General features: G+C 38.4%; 1 protein-coding gene across 1 annotated transcript in view; it reads left to right on the forward strand.

Annotated features, from left to right (window-relative positions):
• Positions 1–9,507: 9,507 nt before the first annotated feature.
• trpm2 (transient receptor potential cation channel, subfamily M, member 2) overlaps positions 9,508–15,872 on the forward strand; it is a 28,531-nt gene continuing 22,166 nt past the window's right edge. Inside the window, exons 1-7 of the mRNA XM_036569631.1 lie at positions 9,508–9,687; positions 11,034–11,202; positions 12,216–12,396; positions 12,624–12,790; positions 13,326–13,506; positions 14,289–14,350; positions 14,453–14,653. Coding sequence (XP_036425524.1) covers positions 9,518–9,687; positions 11,034–11,202; positions 12,216–12,396; positions 12,624–12,790; positions 13,326–13,506; positions 14,289–14,350; positions 14,453–14,653 — 1,131 coding nt within the window. The 5' untranslated portion in view covers positions 9,508–9,517. The remainder of the gene's footprint in view (positions 9,688–11,033; positions 11,203–12,215; positions 12,397–12,623; positions 12,791–13,325; positions 13,507–14,288; positions 14,351–14,452; positions 14,654–15,872) is intronic.

Consider the following 15,872-nt stretch of genomic DNA (forward strand, 5'->3'; position numbering starts at 1 on the left):
GAACCATCTACAGCACACTTTCCATCAATCTGAAGAACCCGTTCACAATGCAAAGAACCCTTTAACCATGCAAAAGGGTTCTTTGAGTGTTACTAAAGAGTCCATGAAAAAACATCATTTTAAAGAATGTAGGTAATGCATTTGACAGGGAGCCAGAAGTGTGTCCACTGTTCAGTGCTCAGTGAAGAGTGTTTTAGTTTTAAGGCACTTTTTGCAATAAACTCAATTTAAGGGGCATTTTGCCTGGCATGAGACTTTTTTGTATTACAATATTTTGTTAAAATTTCACACACATTGTCAATTTGATCATTTTACAAAGTAGTTTGAACTATTTTTTCTAAGTAGCTTTAGTTAACCAAACTAGTTTTCTCATTAAGGTAGCTTTGCTGTAGTTCAACTTCTTCCAGTGCAAAGTAATTGGTAGCTTTCAAAGTAGCTTCCACAAAACTGCATCTATGTGTAATTTTAAAGCATATCCAGTAGAGGGCGCCACAGTTCACTCCTCTGCTGCTGCATCTTCAGCTAACAGTTGGGTTTTTGTCTTTGTTTAAATTAGCCTGATATATGCCTTTCATATTTACTTCACAGTGCATAAGGGAACAGTGAAAATTAAATTATCATAGTGTTTTAAATAAATCTCACAATGTTTAATGGTACTACGGTTTAATGACTGTAGGCCAGGCCATCAGTCACCAGCCATTTAACAGCACTCTGAGCCTTTTCCCTGCATTAGTGTTGTAGCTTCACTGATACGGAACACAAAACTGTATTCCTGCCTCTGATTAAGGACTAAGTGGATGAAATGTAGTGATGTAGTCAGCATGATGGACAGGGCTGGTTGTGAGGGGGAGCTGTGCTGGAAATTCTCAAATTAGATTTCCACAGAACTCTTGAGTACTGTGGAAAATCACTATCTAATTAGGCTAAGCTAAATGTTGATGAAAACCAGTCTAAACCAGGACCTGTCCACAGCCTCCAATAGTGAACGACACACCCTGTCTTGTCTCTATCTTTTTATTTTATTGTTGTGTTTTAAAACATTGTTATGAAAGGTACAAATATAACAAATATATGGGAAAAAAACTTGTTTCAAGTACACAATTGGACCTTAAAACCTCGGTTGTACCTTTAAAGGTACATTTACACTGTTTGTACCTTAATGAATGAGAGATATGCCTGTATAGTACCTTTTTTCGAACAGTGTAGATGCTTGTTTATTGTCTTACACTAACCTCTAAATAAATATCTATTAAATTCAACTGAACTTTAAAAACGTAATACATTTTCAGCTCTGTTTTTTGGACCAATCAGCACAGAACATACACGCTATGGACTATAAGGAGCTTTTATGACATCCCATTCTAAATCCATAGACTATAATATGGAGTTGACACTCTTCCACTCTTCTGGGAAGCTTTCCACAATATTTTGTGAGTGTGTTTGCCCATTCATCCAGAAGAGCATTTGTGAGGTCAGACAGTGATGTTGGATGAGAGGGCCTAGCTTGCAATCTCCGTTCTAGTTCGTCCCAAAGGTGTCCAATGGGGTTGAGATCAGGGCTCTGTGAGGGCCAGTCAGGTTCTTCCACACCAAATTCACCCAGCCACGACTTTATGGACCTTGCTTTGTGCACTGGGGCTCAGTCATCCTGGAAAAGAAAAGGGACTTCTCCAAACTGTTCCCACAGAGTTGGAAGCATACAATTGTCCAAAAGGTCTTGGTATGCTAAAGCATTAAGATTTCCCTTCACTGGAACTAAGGGTCCTAGGCCAACCCCTGAAAGAACAACCCTATAACATTATCCCTCCTCCACCAAACTTTACAGTTGGCACAATGCAGTCAGGCAGGTAACGTTCTCCTGGCGTTCGCCAAACCCAGACTCGTCTATCAGATAGAGACAGCAGATAGAGAAGCGTGATTCATCACTCCACAGAATGCGTTCCACTGCTTCAAATTCCAGTGGCGGTGTGCTTTACATCATTCTCTTTACCCCCCTCCACTTCCTGCTTCATGGCTAAGCTGTTTTTGCTCCTAAGGTTCTATTTCACAATAATAGCACTTACAATTGACAAGGGCAGATCAAGCAGGACAGATACTTCACAAACTGACTTGTGGCAGAGGTGGCATCCTATGACAGTGCCACGATTAAAGTGACTGAGCTCATCAGTACGACCCATTCTACTTCCAGTATTTGTCTATCGAGACTGCATGGCTATGTGCTTAATTTGATCCACCTGTTAGCAATGGGTGTGGCTGAAACACCTGAACTCAATAATTAGGAGGTGTGTCCCAATATTTTTGTCTATTTAGTGTATTTCCCTTTCAGAATGCTGGGCCTTGGCATATACTCTGATCGCGACATTTGGCTGGGTATGATATTTGGTGGAGTTTTGATGAATAATTTTGATGGCTGTCTGTATCTCCACCAAATTATCTGAAACTATGCATGGAATTAAAAAATGTATTCATATGATTCAGCTGCATTTGAATTGCTCCACATTCCTCTGTGACATATAAGTACATTCTTTATGAGCTGAGTAGTAACAATCAAGTGGACTATAGACACACGCTAGTTACCTGAACTGGTTTTCTAATGACCAGTTACATTTGTGAATTACTCTTATTGTTCCAGTCTAACTGTGAGGCGGACCTGTAGAGCCTGGTTTCAAGCTTAAAACCTTGAGTCTTGGTGTCACCTGGCAACCATCACTGCGACAACTGACTCAGGAATGAAGGACTACAAGAGCTTTAGAACCCTTCAGCCTAAACCGAGCTTTCATTAACATGAGCTCTTGATGGCTGGCTTGGTTTTTGGACTTGAACTGCAATGCTCTTAGATCTGGAGTGATTTTATGGAATGTGGAGTTTTAAAGCAAAGACTAATACATGACTGAATTACATAGACAGCAAGTCCTACCATGAGAGAAAGGTAAGAGGACCACAGATGCTACGCTGTCAGAAGAAGAAGTACTGTGCAGGTACATTTTCATTCGTCAAGTTACAAACAGTGTAAATGTACCCTCAAAAGTACAACAGTGGTCTTAAGGTCAAATTATATACCTTAAATAAGCTTTAAAGGTGCACTATGGTGACTTTTCCAGGTGAAGGTGTATATTTGTACCTTTTCATAATTTAATATTTCAAAAAAAAAAGGCTAAAGTCAAGACACCAATGGAATATGGTACTACTATGTTCCCTTACTAAAGGTACTAAAGATGTACCCTGGATGGTACCACCTCAGTCATGTGAGGGGTACCACCCCAGTGATGATTTAGCACCGGACAGATATCTGCTTTTTATGTTTAACAAGACTTTGCAGGTGCGGCTCCACATGGATATATTTTTGATCATTCAACATAACGCAGTTGTCAGAACAAAACCTCGTATCTCCAAAATGGAAAAAACATACTTTACAATTAATGTAAGTCAAAGGAACCAGACTTCTTTCCAAAGTGATTTTCATCTGTTTCTTTGGTCCATTTATCATGAAATTTACAAAAAATCTAAAGGGTAACAGGCTTTTTCAAATGTGTCAAAACATATGTCAAGAACTGAATACGAGGTTTTGTTCTAATAGCAGCGATATGTTGGTATTGATGGTGTAACTGTCTACAACACAGTTAGCTGTGGAGTGAGTGAGGGGCTTCAGAGGCAGAAGTCTTTGTGTGTGTGCATTAATAATTCACAAGACTGTTTTATTATTAGCAATCAAAAAGTCAACCACTGTAGATATTGTGCGGTTAGCAATTGATCAGATGTGTATCATTAAAGGGGAACTCCACCGATTTTTTTCAAAATTCTACAAAATGAAATGGCTGAGATGTAAACAAAGTCGTTCAGAGTGGTTTGGTGTGAAATGCTCTGTTTTAGAGAAACTTGCCGAATTATTCACAGTGGTGATGATAGGAACCAGACGTCTGAAGAGTTCAATGCCTCTGAAAGTTGTTACATGAAATGGTTAGGTATATGCTGCCTGATGTCTGACACACTGTTTTGTGATAGTTTTGTAATAACGTTTTGGCTTAAATTGTATTTGAATCCATTTATTTTATTCCATTCATCATGTAGGCAAAATAGTCCCCAAAGAAAACATTTTTTGAGATTTACCACTATTTTACCATCATCAATGTTACACAGAAAAACTCGAAAGGCATGTGTAGGTTCACTGGTAGTTTTGAATAGTTAATAAAATGACTTTGTTGTAGACATTATGATCCCAGGTTCATATCAGCACCACTGTAAAGACATCAGAGTCTGTAAGTTTCTCTACAACTAACCATTTCACACCAAACCACTCTGAAGGAATCTGTTTACATCTCAAGGACTGAATTATTCAGAAATTTTGAAAAAATGGTCGTATACCCCTTTAATTGTATCATTGTTGACTTGAAGTCCTTGATTCTGGAAAGAGATGCTTGAAAGTGTGCTGATGTAAATATGAGTTGTGCTTTGTATTTTTTTTTTTTTTTACAGGAGCTTGAAGCTCATCTGAACTATACAGCCCCTGAACTGATTTCTAATATAAAAGAACAATGATTGGTATGTATTATTTTGTCTTTATCACAGTTGTAAATAGGTGACAGTTACAATGTGGCACTGATGTACAACTAGGATGGGTGAGGCTGATCGGTTTGAATTTTAATTGTTAAATTCAAGATTCTAGGCATGGCAGAAGAGTTTTTGCTATTTAATTTTTATTTTGTGTAAACACCTTTATAGAACTACCTAAAGCAGAGAGCAAAATACATCCAGTTGAAGGAGCCAAACTGGAGCTATGGAAAGTTGGACTGAATGCGCTGCAGTTATGTATTGAGAAGGTAAGACATTTATTTATTTATTCATTTGTGACTTTTTTTGACTAATTATTAATGCATTATATCAGATCCCTGTTCTGAAATTAAAAGTCATTTCATTTAGCTCATTATATGATCTTAATGTGGAATTTTTTTATCCACTCTCAGGGATTTCAATTGAACCCTTTCATCAAATGTTTATATGATTTTTGAAAAATGTATTATTTTTCTATTAAATGTAAGCCTGTCAGTAAGTATTGAGTGTTTCTTATTTAACTATGTGTAACCCTATTTCCAAAAAAGTTGGGACGCTGTGCAAAATGTAAATAAAAACAAAATGCAATGATGCTTAACACTGAGATTAATAGCTGATCATCACATTGATTTATGAGTCTACTCAGGCTTTAGCAGAGCTCAGTAACACTGAGATTAATAACTGATCATCAAATTGGGTTATCAGTCTACTCAGACTTTAGTAGAGCTCAGTAACACTGAGATTAATAACCGAACATCACATTGATTTATCAGTCTACTCAGGTATTAGCACAGCTCAGTAACACTGAGATTAATAACTGATCATCAAATTGGGTTATCGGTCTACTCAGACTTTAGTAGAGCTCAGTAACACTGAGATTAATAACCGAACATCACATTGATTTATCAGTCTACTCAGACTTTAGTAGAGCTCAGTAACACTGAGATTAATAACCGATCATCACATTGATTTATCAGTCTACTCAGGTATTAGCACAGCTCAGTAACACTGAGATTAATAACTGATCATCAAATTGGTTTATCAGTCTACTCAGACTTTAGCAGAGCTAACAATCAGATTAATAACTGACTCATCACACTGATTTACAAACCCATTTCCTAAAAACCTGGGGCAGTAAGTAAAATGCAAAATTGAATTGAAAAAAAGTGATTTACAAATCTACTTTGACTTGTATTTTAACAAAAACAGTACAAAGACAAGATATGTAATATTTTACCTTATCAACATTTTTTTTGTAAATATATATTGACTCTGAAACTGATGCCTGCTACATGTTGGGACAGAGGCAGTTTAAGACATGGAACATTGTGAAATGTTCAAAAACTACAGTAACCTTTCCACAGCTATGCTGTACATAAAGAGAATTTTCTCTAATAATTCACTCTAGCCTCACTACGTCTTCCATCTCAGCTGTCAGTGCTAGACTGATACTCAGTTCTTCCTGATCTACACATGAACACATCCAGCAGGCTAGCCCTGCCTTAATAAGAGTCCTTATCGAATAACCCAGTGAATAAATGCTGTAGAACAGTTAACCTAGGGTTAACATGTCAATAACATTTCTTTAACACGCTACACTATACATAATTTAGTGAATACGTATTCTAAAAGTATTCCCCTAAAAAATTAAAAGTATTCTGTATAGTTGTATTCCATTACATCCCAACCTAATATATTTTATGTGGAAATGATGTGCACATTTAAATCACCCTTTTCAGGGTATTGATGCAGGCTTCCTCCATTTAGATAATTAGCTTTTATTGATCACATGTAGTAATAGGTCTTCCAAAGGTTCCATTTCTCGGCCACATACACCATAAGCACCATCCCATTTCAAAAGAACACAGAGGATCCTTGAAATTGATCCTTCTTTTGGCTGAATTCTGAGGTTGCATTCATGTCAGAGCCAGTTTATATGAGGCACAGCCTCATATAATTCTCCTGTTGTATCAAAAACAGGAGTGCAAAATGCCAGAGGGTGCCTGTGAGCGAGTCCTCAATGAAAGGGGGGTGAATGGAGCTACATGGTTAAAAATTAAAAAAATCACTTGCACAAAACTTTCCTTTTTAGAAAATAGAAGAATGTATTTCACTAAAAAAGATGCTAGCATTACTGCTACTGACTGCTGATTGGTTGGTGAGCGGAGCCACTCATTGGCTGTTTGCACTCACTGACGTCATGAACTTTAAAGTTTTAAACTTCGATAAATGGAGTTCAAAATATAACAGTGGTGTTAAATTGTTTTTTCAGGAATTGAAATATCTTTTACATTAAAAATGTTTAGTAATATAATGTTTTTGCTCAAATGTTCTATCTTTACCCATTCATTTTGGACTCGCTCGGGAGCACGTTCTAGTGTTTGAGAAGCCCGTATGCAGGGTTGGGATAGTGAAAAATTAGTAGCTATTAGTATTTTCCCAAAATTTGTAGCTAGCTACAAATGAGCTACTTTTCCTGAAAAAGTAGTGGCTACTTTTTGGCTACTTTTTGAAAAGTAGTGCACTACTTTTTAGCTACTTTCAAGTGCGATTGTCAGAATGTTTGTGAATCTCCACCTGACACACCAAACAAGCCCAACTGAAAATGTGAACAAGACACTGCATTTAATGTGTCAGAAAGAAACCTACAATTGAAAGTAAGTAAGTGAGTTTAAGTGTAACCAACAATCAAACTTACACAACCAAAGGCGTGATGTCCAACAAAAATTTAGACTAAATGAAAAGTCAATCATTCCAGGTTTTTCCTAACAAAAATCAACAAGAATAACCAGATACAAACCAAACAACTTTTCAACTGTTGAAATAAACTGCTCCAATTTAAACATTTCAACAAGATATTTACAGAGATGACATTCAGAATCCTTTGTTAAACTTCAGCAACACTTTAGCGCCATTTAAGGTGGAACGGGAAAATTCGAACAAGAAGCTGGCAAACGAGAAGCGACTTCAGCCTCGTAAAAAGTAGAACATTGCGAGACATTTTACAAGAAACTCTAGCTATTTTCGCAGAAAAGTTTCTTGCCTGAGATAGGAGAAAAGCGGCTATAGCTAATCTAAAGGTTAAAGCAGAGCAAAGTAAGTCTGTGTTTATATTACATTTTTAGCCTATACTAGTACATACTGAGACATATTTACAGCCATGATGGTAAAATGGACACACAATTTTGTGGCTCCAAAAGTGGTCTCATTTTTGCTGAAAGGACAAAATGGCTCTTCTTACTGTTTCAGTTGCCGACCCCTGAGCTAAGCCTGCTAATAAAGGGTGATCAGCATGTGGGGCCAGTGTGTGACCGTTTGCTCAGACTTTGCTCTTTTAGCAGCTGTAGCCAGTCAGCAGCCTGTCCATGCTGTCCACCCACACACACATATACAAACACATAGACACACAGACCCACACACATTAACAGCAGGCCATGTAGAAGGAGAACAGAATGAAGGGACACAGTACCTCCACACTTTTATTCCCCACGTTCACCCCAACACCACATGTGTAATATAAATGTGTAGAGGGGTGAACAGCATGAAGTCATTGAACATTTTATATGTTCTTTACAGAAAATGAGCGAAGGACAAGGAATCTGCGGTCACATAATTTTTATTTTGGTAAATATTGAAAATGGGTCCCACAGACCTGAACACCACACAGTGGTTAAATGTATGTTGCCCCCATTTATTTGTGAAAATTAGTACCAGTTTACAACATAAATGGCTGAGAACAATCTGAACAAGCATCCTGTCTTTATATGGACAACCAGCTATATTTCAGTATTGATGTGAAAAGTTGTCAGTTTACAATATCGCTAGGTTTAACTAAAACCTGTAAGGTAAAGTGTTAATATTTTAGCTTAGACAACGAACAGCAAGGTAGGCAAAGCTGCAGCTGAACCCAAAACGGAGCTCTTGATAAAAATATAACAGGCGAAAGCAGGCTAACGCTACTAGCCACAGCTAACTAGAACTAGATCTTCACACAACTTCAGTTGTGATCTTGCAGTCACTATGGTACCCGTGGTGGTTGATAGGGTGTTGCTAGGCAGTTGCTATGGTATTCCAGGTGGTTGCTAGGTGGTTGCTATGACATTCCAGGTTGCTAAGGTGTTGCTAGGTGATTGCTATGGTATTCCAAGTGGTTGCTAGGCAGTGGCTAAGCTATCCCAGGCAGTTGCTAAGGTGTTGCTAGGTAGTTTCTATGGTATCCCATGCAGTTACTATATTGTTGCTAGGCAGTTGCCATGGTGTATGGGGTGTTTATTTAGTTGTTTGTGGGGAGTTCCCGAGTGTTAGCAATGTGCTGTTGAAAATGAACAGAAGTCTAGTTCAGGAACGATGGATAAAAAAACGGCACATGGAGGAATATGAAGTAATAGAGTCTGTGTGGTGGCGAAAATGAATGGGACTCTATGGGAGTAAAAAAGGGATGAGAAAAAAAATGACAAACAGAGGAGTGCAGGTCAGAACAACTTTGAATACATGCTCAGGGGCCTGCCCTGAGATGATATATGTAAAACAGGGCGTGGCCTTATTTGTTTATTTTTTTTAACAAGCTCTCTTTTTATTTACCTTGATAGCTGCCTTTCTCACCTCTCCCTCACTGTTCAAACCCCTGATCGGGGGTCAGGATTCTGACACTGCTGCAGTTCTGAATCCTCGGTAGGCCGGCTCATTTGGCGCTGTGGAAGCAGAGGAGGATCCTCCGCAGAGCGCTGCTGCTAAGGACGCTGCTAAGGACGCGCTCTACCTAACAACGGTCCTTTAACTGAGCCACACCAGTGTCTGTCTCTGCAGCACTGGCTTTTGGGGGCTAAACCCGTCTCATCTGAATGACATCACTAGAGCTGTGGCAGGGAGCTCCACTCCCACTGCAGTGTGTCTGCACTCTGTTTTGTTCGAGCCTCTCTTTCCCAGCTTCTCTCTCTCTCTCTTTACCTCTCACTCTCTGTGTGTGAGTATGGGGGATGCAGCAGTGGAGCCTGCTTTGGTGCAGACTCTAGCACTGAGTGTGGTTAAAAGCTCCAGATACATTTCTCTATCTCCCTCCTTCCAGCGCTGCTCCCTGTCCTCCTGGATTAAAGAGAACATCAAGAAGAAGGAGTGCTGCTACTTTGTGGAAGATGGCAGGTACATTTCTGTGTTATTTGTTTTTGTGTTTGTTTACGTATTCTGCCTGAAACAGAGAGCACTGGGGTTCTTTCAGTTGACCTTGCATGTTGTGCTGAGTAATACCAGCACATAAATTGGTCAGAATAATCTGAGCGAGGCTAGGAAACAGACTACACAGTGAAAAATGGAACAGGGCAGAGGTTGATTTGAGATGCTTTGGGGTCTGAATTGGTATAAAATATTACTTTTTGTTCATGACAGCAAAATAGTGCTAAATCTGAAAAAATAGGTTTTTGTTGGGACTATTTTCTCTTACAACAACCTGCATGTGCCTCTCCACCATAAATACATACATACATACATACATCATCTAAACCGCTTATCCTTCTGGGTCGCGGTGGGGTGCTGGAGCCTATCCCAGCTGTCACTGGGCGGAAGGCAGGATACACCCTGGACAGGTCGCCAGTCCATCGCAGGGCAGACAGACAGACAGACATACACACACTCACACCTAGGGGCAATTTTAGCACGTCCAATCAGCCTGACTGCATGTTTTTGGACTGTGGGAGGAAACCGGAGTACCCGGAGGAAACCCACGCAGACACGGGGAGAACAGGCAAACTCCACACAGAAAGGACCCTGGTCGCCCAGCTGGGAATCGAACCCAGGCCATTCTTGCTGTGAGGCAACAGCGCTACCCACTGCGCCACCGTGCTGCCCCTCTCCACCATAAATGCATTTAAAAAATAAAAAACAAATATTGGGCCTAAAGTTTATTTCAAAACTTAAGGTAAACAAAATCTCAGGCTTCAAGTAAACTGTTTGTAACCATTTAATGGTTCATAGCTTTTGGAGGCATCAAATGCTTTGGATGTCTGGTTCCCATCACCACCACTGTGAACAATTGTGACTCTGTATGTGTCTCCAGAATGATGCATTTAACATCAAACTACTCTGAATGGTTATTTTAACATTTTAGCAAAATCATTATGCAGAAATTTTGAAATGTTGGTGTAATTCCCCTTCAAGGTTCTTTAAGGGACTAAAAGTGATTCTTCTATTGCATGGCTCTTTTTAATTTTAATAGTGTGTAGTGTATCTCATCACATTTAGTTTTAAATGTCAGTGTTAAAGGTGCTTTGATCTGGACAAACTAGATTTGAGTACTGACGGTGTTCTACATGACCACTCACTCATCCAATACATTAGTAGTTCTGAACCACTGACTATGTCACCATGTTCATGCTGTCTCCATTAAAAAAGTACAGCTCTGTTAACTATTCTGTTGGTAGTTGGCCAGTGTGTGTGCCGTGTTTGTATTGTCGGGCAGTAACCCATGTGTGAATGTGGATTACTCCACACAGAGAGGGGATTTGTATGTGTGGCTACCCAAAGGTCCACCACACTGATGAGGCCATCAAGCCGGAGGAATTCATGGGGGAGCAGTGGGACCAACACAGACATGTTAGACAGGTCCCCACTGATGCATTCGGTGACATCAACTTTGGAGGAATCGGACAGAAAATAGCAAAGGTAAAAGAACATGTGGACTTTTTGTGAAGGGCATACAGAAATGTACTCTCCTGAATGTGTCTCCATGAAATTTCATTAAAATTCAAATGCGTTACAGTAGAGATGCCGCCGATCTAATACCAGCCAGCAGTACCAGGCCAATATCAGGAGAATATTGTCACTGTTGAAACTAAACCTCGTATCTCCAAAATGGTAACTTTACAGGAGAAGGAAAAAACCATCTTAAACTTGTAATGGAGGTTAATGTTACAAGATTTTTTCCAAGTAATTTAGTCCATTTCTATTGGTACGTTTATTATGAAATTTTAAGGCAATGCAAAGAGTAACTAGAGTTTTCACATTATGCCTAAAAGTAAACAGCAACAAAAAATGGATATACAAGGTTTTTTGTGCAACAGCAGCAACATGCTGAATTGGATATCGAAGGAGGGTAAAATGAATACTTGATCCAGTCCTGTAACAACTCTGTCCTGAAACAGCACTCATTCACACTGTGTGATGTGATGTTGTTGGCTGTGTACAGTTGTATGCAAAGCTGTATTAATGTATGTCCCATAGTTTTAAAAGAATTTTCATCTAAAAGCTTATATATGTGTATGTATTTATACATAGTGTAATCAATGCCTACATGTTACAACTTATTTTCAGAATAAAATTTTTAATTTCACAGTATATCTTTGGAAACGTTGCCCCCCCCAAAAAGTAGCTTTTGTTTAGAAATGTAGTACATTTACTGAAATCTACAGTGAAATATTGAGCTGGAAAATCGCAATCATTGTATCATCCTAATTTTTCTGTTTTCCAAATTAAGTCTAAATTTGTTTGATGTCTGTCCTTGTTAATGCACTTGAACCAATTATGTTGTAGGGTGGGTCTATATAGTCCCATTTGACAGTAATTCATTATGTGTTTTAATGTCTTTGTTCTTCTCATTATTATTCTAAAATGTGGAAAATAGTAAGAAAAATAAAGCGTGTTTGTGTGTGTGTGTGTGTGTGTGTGTGTGCGTGCAGTATATCCGTGTATCTTCAGAAACTTCTGCTGAGGTGCTGTACCAGCTGATGACAGAACGTTGGAAGCTCAACCCCCCAAACCTGTTAATCTCAGTGACAGGTGGAGCCAAGAACTTCTACATGAAGACTCACCTGAAGGATAAGTTCCGCAGAGGGCTAATTAAAGTGGCCCAAACCACAGGTACACACTGACTATGCACAAAAAAGTGTTAAAGCCTCTGAATGCAGACTGTAACTGTGTCTCACCTACTGCATAAAGATAACACAGATGATTAAGGGTATCTGAGATTTACATGTTTGAAAATGTTTGTTTTTAAGAAGTACATAATAAAGAATTCCTTGCCAGATATTCTTCCTCAAGAACAAGAGGCTGCACTTATCAAGGCAACTGAATTACACCTGTTACAGGTGCCTGGATCCTGACAGGTGGCACACACACGGGTGTGATGAAGCATGTCGGGAGTGCAGTGCGGGACTACACCCTCAGCAGCAACAATGTGGAGGGACAGATTGTGGCAATTGGTGTGGCTACCTGGGGGGTCATCCACAACCGGCAGGGTCTCGTCCATTCTGAGGTGACCTGCTACATGATTCCCTGATTTTAAATACTTGTTTAAATTAACGAAAATGAGCTGAAAATCTAAGTGGGCAAAGCTGATTGGGTCAAATGGTAAGTCAGCATATCTTCACGAAGGGAATCTGATTCCAGAAGAATTTTCACTCTACACCTCTCTGTTAGACTAAAATGTAAAAAAAGCTGATTAGGATCCTTTTACTTCCTTGAGTAGTGTGACACCTGTGTGCCAAGTTGGAAGATGAGCTGTGGTCACCACTGTGGAAGCCCCTGAAGCAGAGAAAAATAATACAAATCTGAACGATGCCAGTAGATTTCCAGCATCTTCAGTGCTTGTAACTCGAATTATTATTGTCTGTCCTTGTCCATTCTGGTGCAACTATATACGTGCTGTACATATTATTAAACATATTGTTAGTATAATTTAAGATAATATAGTGAATGCAACTGTCCGTCTGTGTGTCTGTCTATCCATCTATCCAGCTATCTATCTATCTGTCTATTTATCCTGCTTTTTTTCTCTTCCTCTTTTTCAGGGTCGCTTTCCTGCTCATTACTATCTGGATGAGCAGGGTCAGGGCCGTCTCTCTTGTCTGGATGTTAACCATTCTCATTTCCTGCTGGTGGATGATGGTACACATGGCCATTATGGGGTTGAGATTGACCTTCGTGGTAGGCTAGAGAAGCTGATCTCAGAGCAGCCTCTGGGAAACGGAGGTGAGTCTGCAGATGTGTAGCAGTGTGTTAACCACAACCCTGGCCTCTGTGTTATGGAGAGTTGAGTCCAACTTGTTATGGGTATTTGTATTTTTTTCACTTATGATGTTTGTGTTTTTATGTACCCAAAACAATTAATTTAAATTTTTACATGAGCATTTTCCAATCTCTCTTTATCCTGAACCAAACAGGCTGTTTTTTTTTATTACTGTACCTTTAAGACTGATATAAAAATATGATCTCTGTTCTTATTGGTTACCCTGTATTGTGCCTCATTCAAAAAGTAGTCTAGGCTGAAACACTCCTTATAACTTCAGCCTGAATGGACAGGGCTAAACTGCTGTACACTGAATTGGTGGATACAATTGAAAAACAATGAATTCAGTTATACTTAATAAAAGATTTTACATGAAAAAAGCTAGAAAAAACCTGGTTTTCCATAATATGAAACCCTTCAAGGATGGCCATTGAGCTCCTTTTGTCTTTCAGTCCCTAAGCTAACTATACACTTTTACACTTGGCAACTACTGTGAAACAAGTTTATTCCATTAAAACAGTTTGCAGTGTTCTTCAAACCTTTACCTCTAGTAGTTTAATAGCAATTTTACGCTGAAAAATGATGGTTAGAACAGATACACATTAATATGTTACTTGCAGTTTGCTTTGTTTGACAGGAATTGTGTTCACGTCACACATTTCATTCACGTGCAACAGTTTGACACTTTTGAATCTTGTACAAGCCCCATTTTCTTGAGCTGACAGTTGTCATGTGTCTTTGCCAGAGAGTGGCGTGAAGATTCCAGTGGTGTGTGTGGTGCTGGATGGTGGACCTGGAACTCTGAATGTGAGATCACACTTTTCTTTTCTTTGGTTGAAGTTTCTAAAACACTAGTTATTATATACATCTCTGCATTTTGTTCTGACCCAAGCATTTTACTTCCCACAGACGATCTACAACTCTATGATGAACAGCACTCCATGTGTTATTCTGGAAGGGTCTGGGCGCTTAGCTGATGTCATCGCTCATGTGGCTGGTCTGCCCTTGTCAAAGGTCACTCTGGCTCTTATCCACCGACTGCTGAAGAGGTTTTTTGCAGAGGAGTATGAGTCCTTCTCTGAGCTCAAGATCATTGAGTGGACCAAGAAGGTGAGATTGAAAACATGAATTTTGTGTTCATAGTGTAATTTCCAGTGCTGAGTTAAGTCCTAAAATAGTGCTACAAACACAGTATTTGGTAACAACTCATAATTACAGGTCCGTATAAATAGCTTTATCATTACCTTAATGTCAGTTCATAATGGTTAGTAATTATGAAATTGATACTTATTCATTAATAAATGAACACTGGTTCTTCATGGGTTCTCTAGTAAAGAAAATGTGTCTATATAGAACCATGAACACTTAAAGAAGCGTTTGGATGATTAAGGACTTTTTGCGTCATGAAAGGGTTCTTGAGAGTGATAGAGAATGTGCTGTAGATGGTTCTATATAGCACCTTTTTGAAAAGGGTTCTTTATAGCACCAAACTGGTTTTGCTATTGTTACGATGTCAGGCTTGTACCAATAGAAGAACGCTTTTTGGTGCTAGATAGAACCCTATTCAAAAAAGTGCTATATAGAACCAGTTTATTTATTTGACAGCCCTTGAAGAACCATCATTTTAAGAGTGTACAATTTGAATTACAAGGCACATGCAAATAATCAGAGCACTTTAAGTGCTATTCATGAATGTTTTATGTTTGAGTATTATAAGTAATGTGATGTATGTTTGTAAGTACATTGTAAAATTCACTCACAACTAAAAGGGGTCCAATTAATTATTATTAATGTTTAAAAAGTATGTATTAACCACATTAACCATGTAACAGTTGACCAAGAATTAAGAAAAAGTTTTTAGTTTTCACAAAATAGCAAAAATATAAATAACTACTTCATCACTTAAGTCTTTGTATTCAGTACATGCTTAATTTTTCAAGCTACATAATTTCTGAATTATTGGTATCAAATAGCTATACCATTATTTTATAAAAACTATAATTATAACTATAATTAAGGATTTGGTTTTTACTATTCAAAATAATCACTGATTATTTCTATTTTGCTGTGAGTGAATAGTTCATCATTTAAATGGTAGTGTTTATTATTGTATAGATTATATAATTACAAAGAGTTATTAAAAACTAGATAAGAAGATGCTGCTTATTAGGGCCTGTTATTATAGTGTGTTATTCAATAATTCAGACAAATCTATTCTATAGTTTCTATACACTACAATTTCTGAGTGGAAATAAAATAAATTAAATTAAATAAAGCTGACAGTCAGAAAAGTCACTGGGCCAGATTGCAAAGCTTAGAAATAAACTCA

The sequence above is a fragment of the Colossoma macropomum genome, unplaced genomic scaffold (genome assembly GCF_904425465.1).
Source record: "Colossoma macropomum unplaced genomic scaffold, Colossoma_macropomum, whole genome shotgun sequence".
Lineage (NCBI taxonomy): Eukaryota > Metazoa > Chordata > Actinopteri > Characiformes > Serrasalmidae > Colossoma > Colossoma macropomum.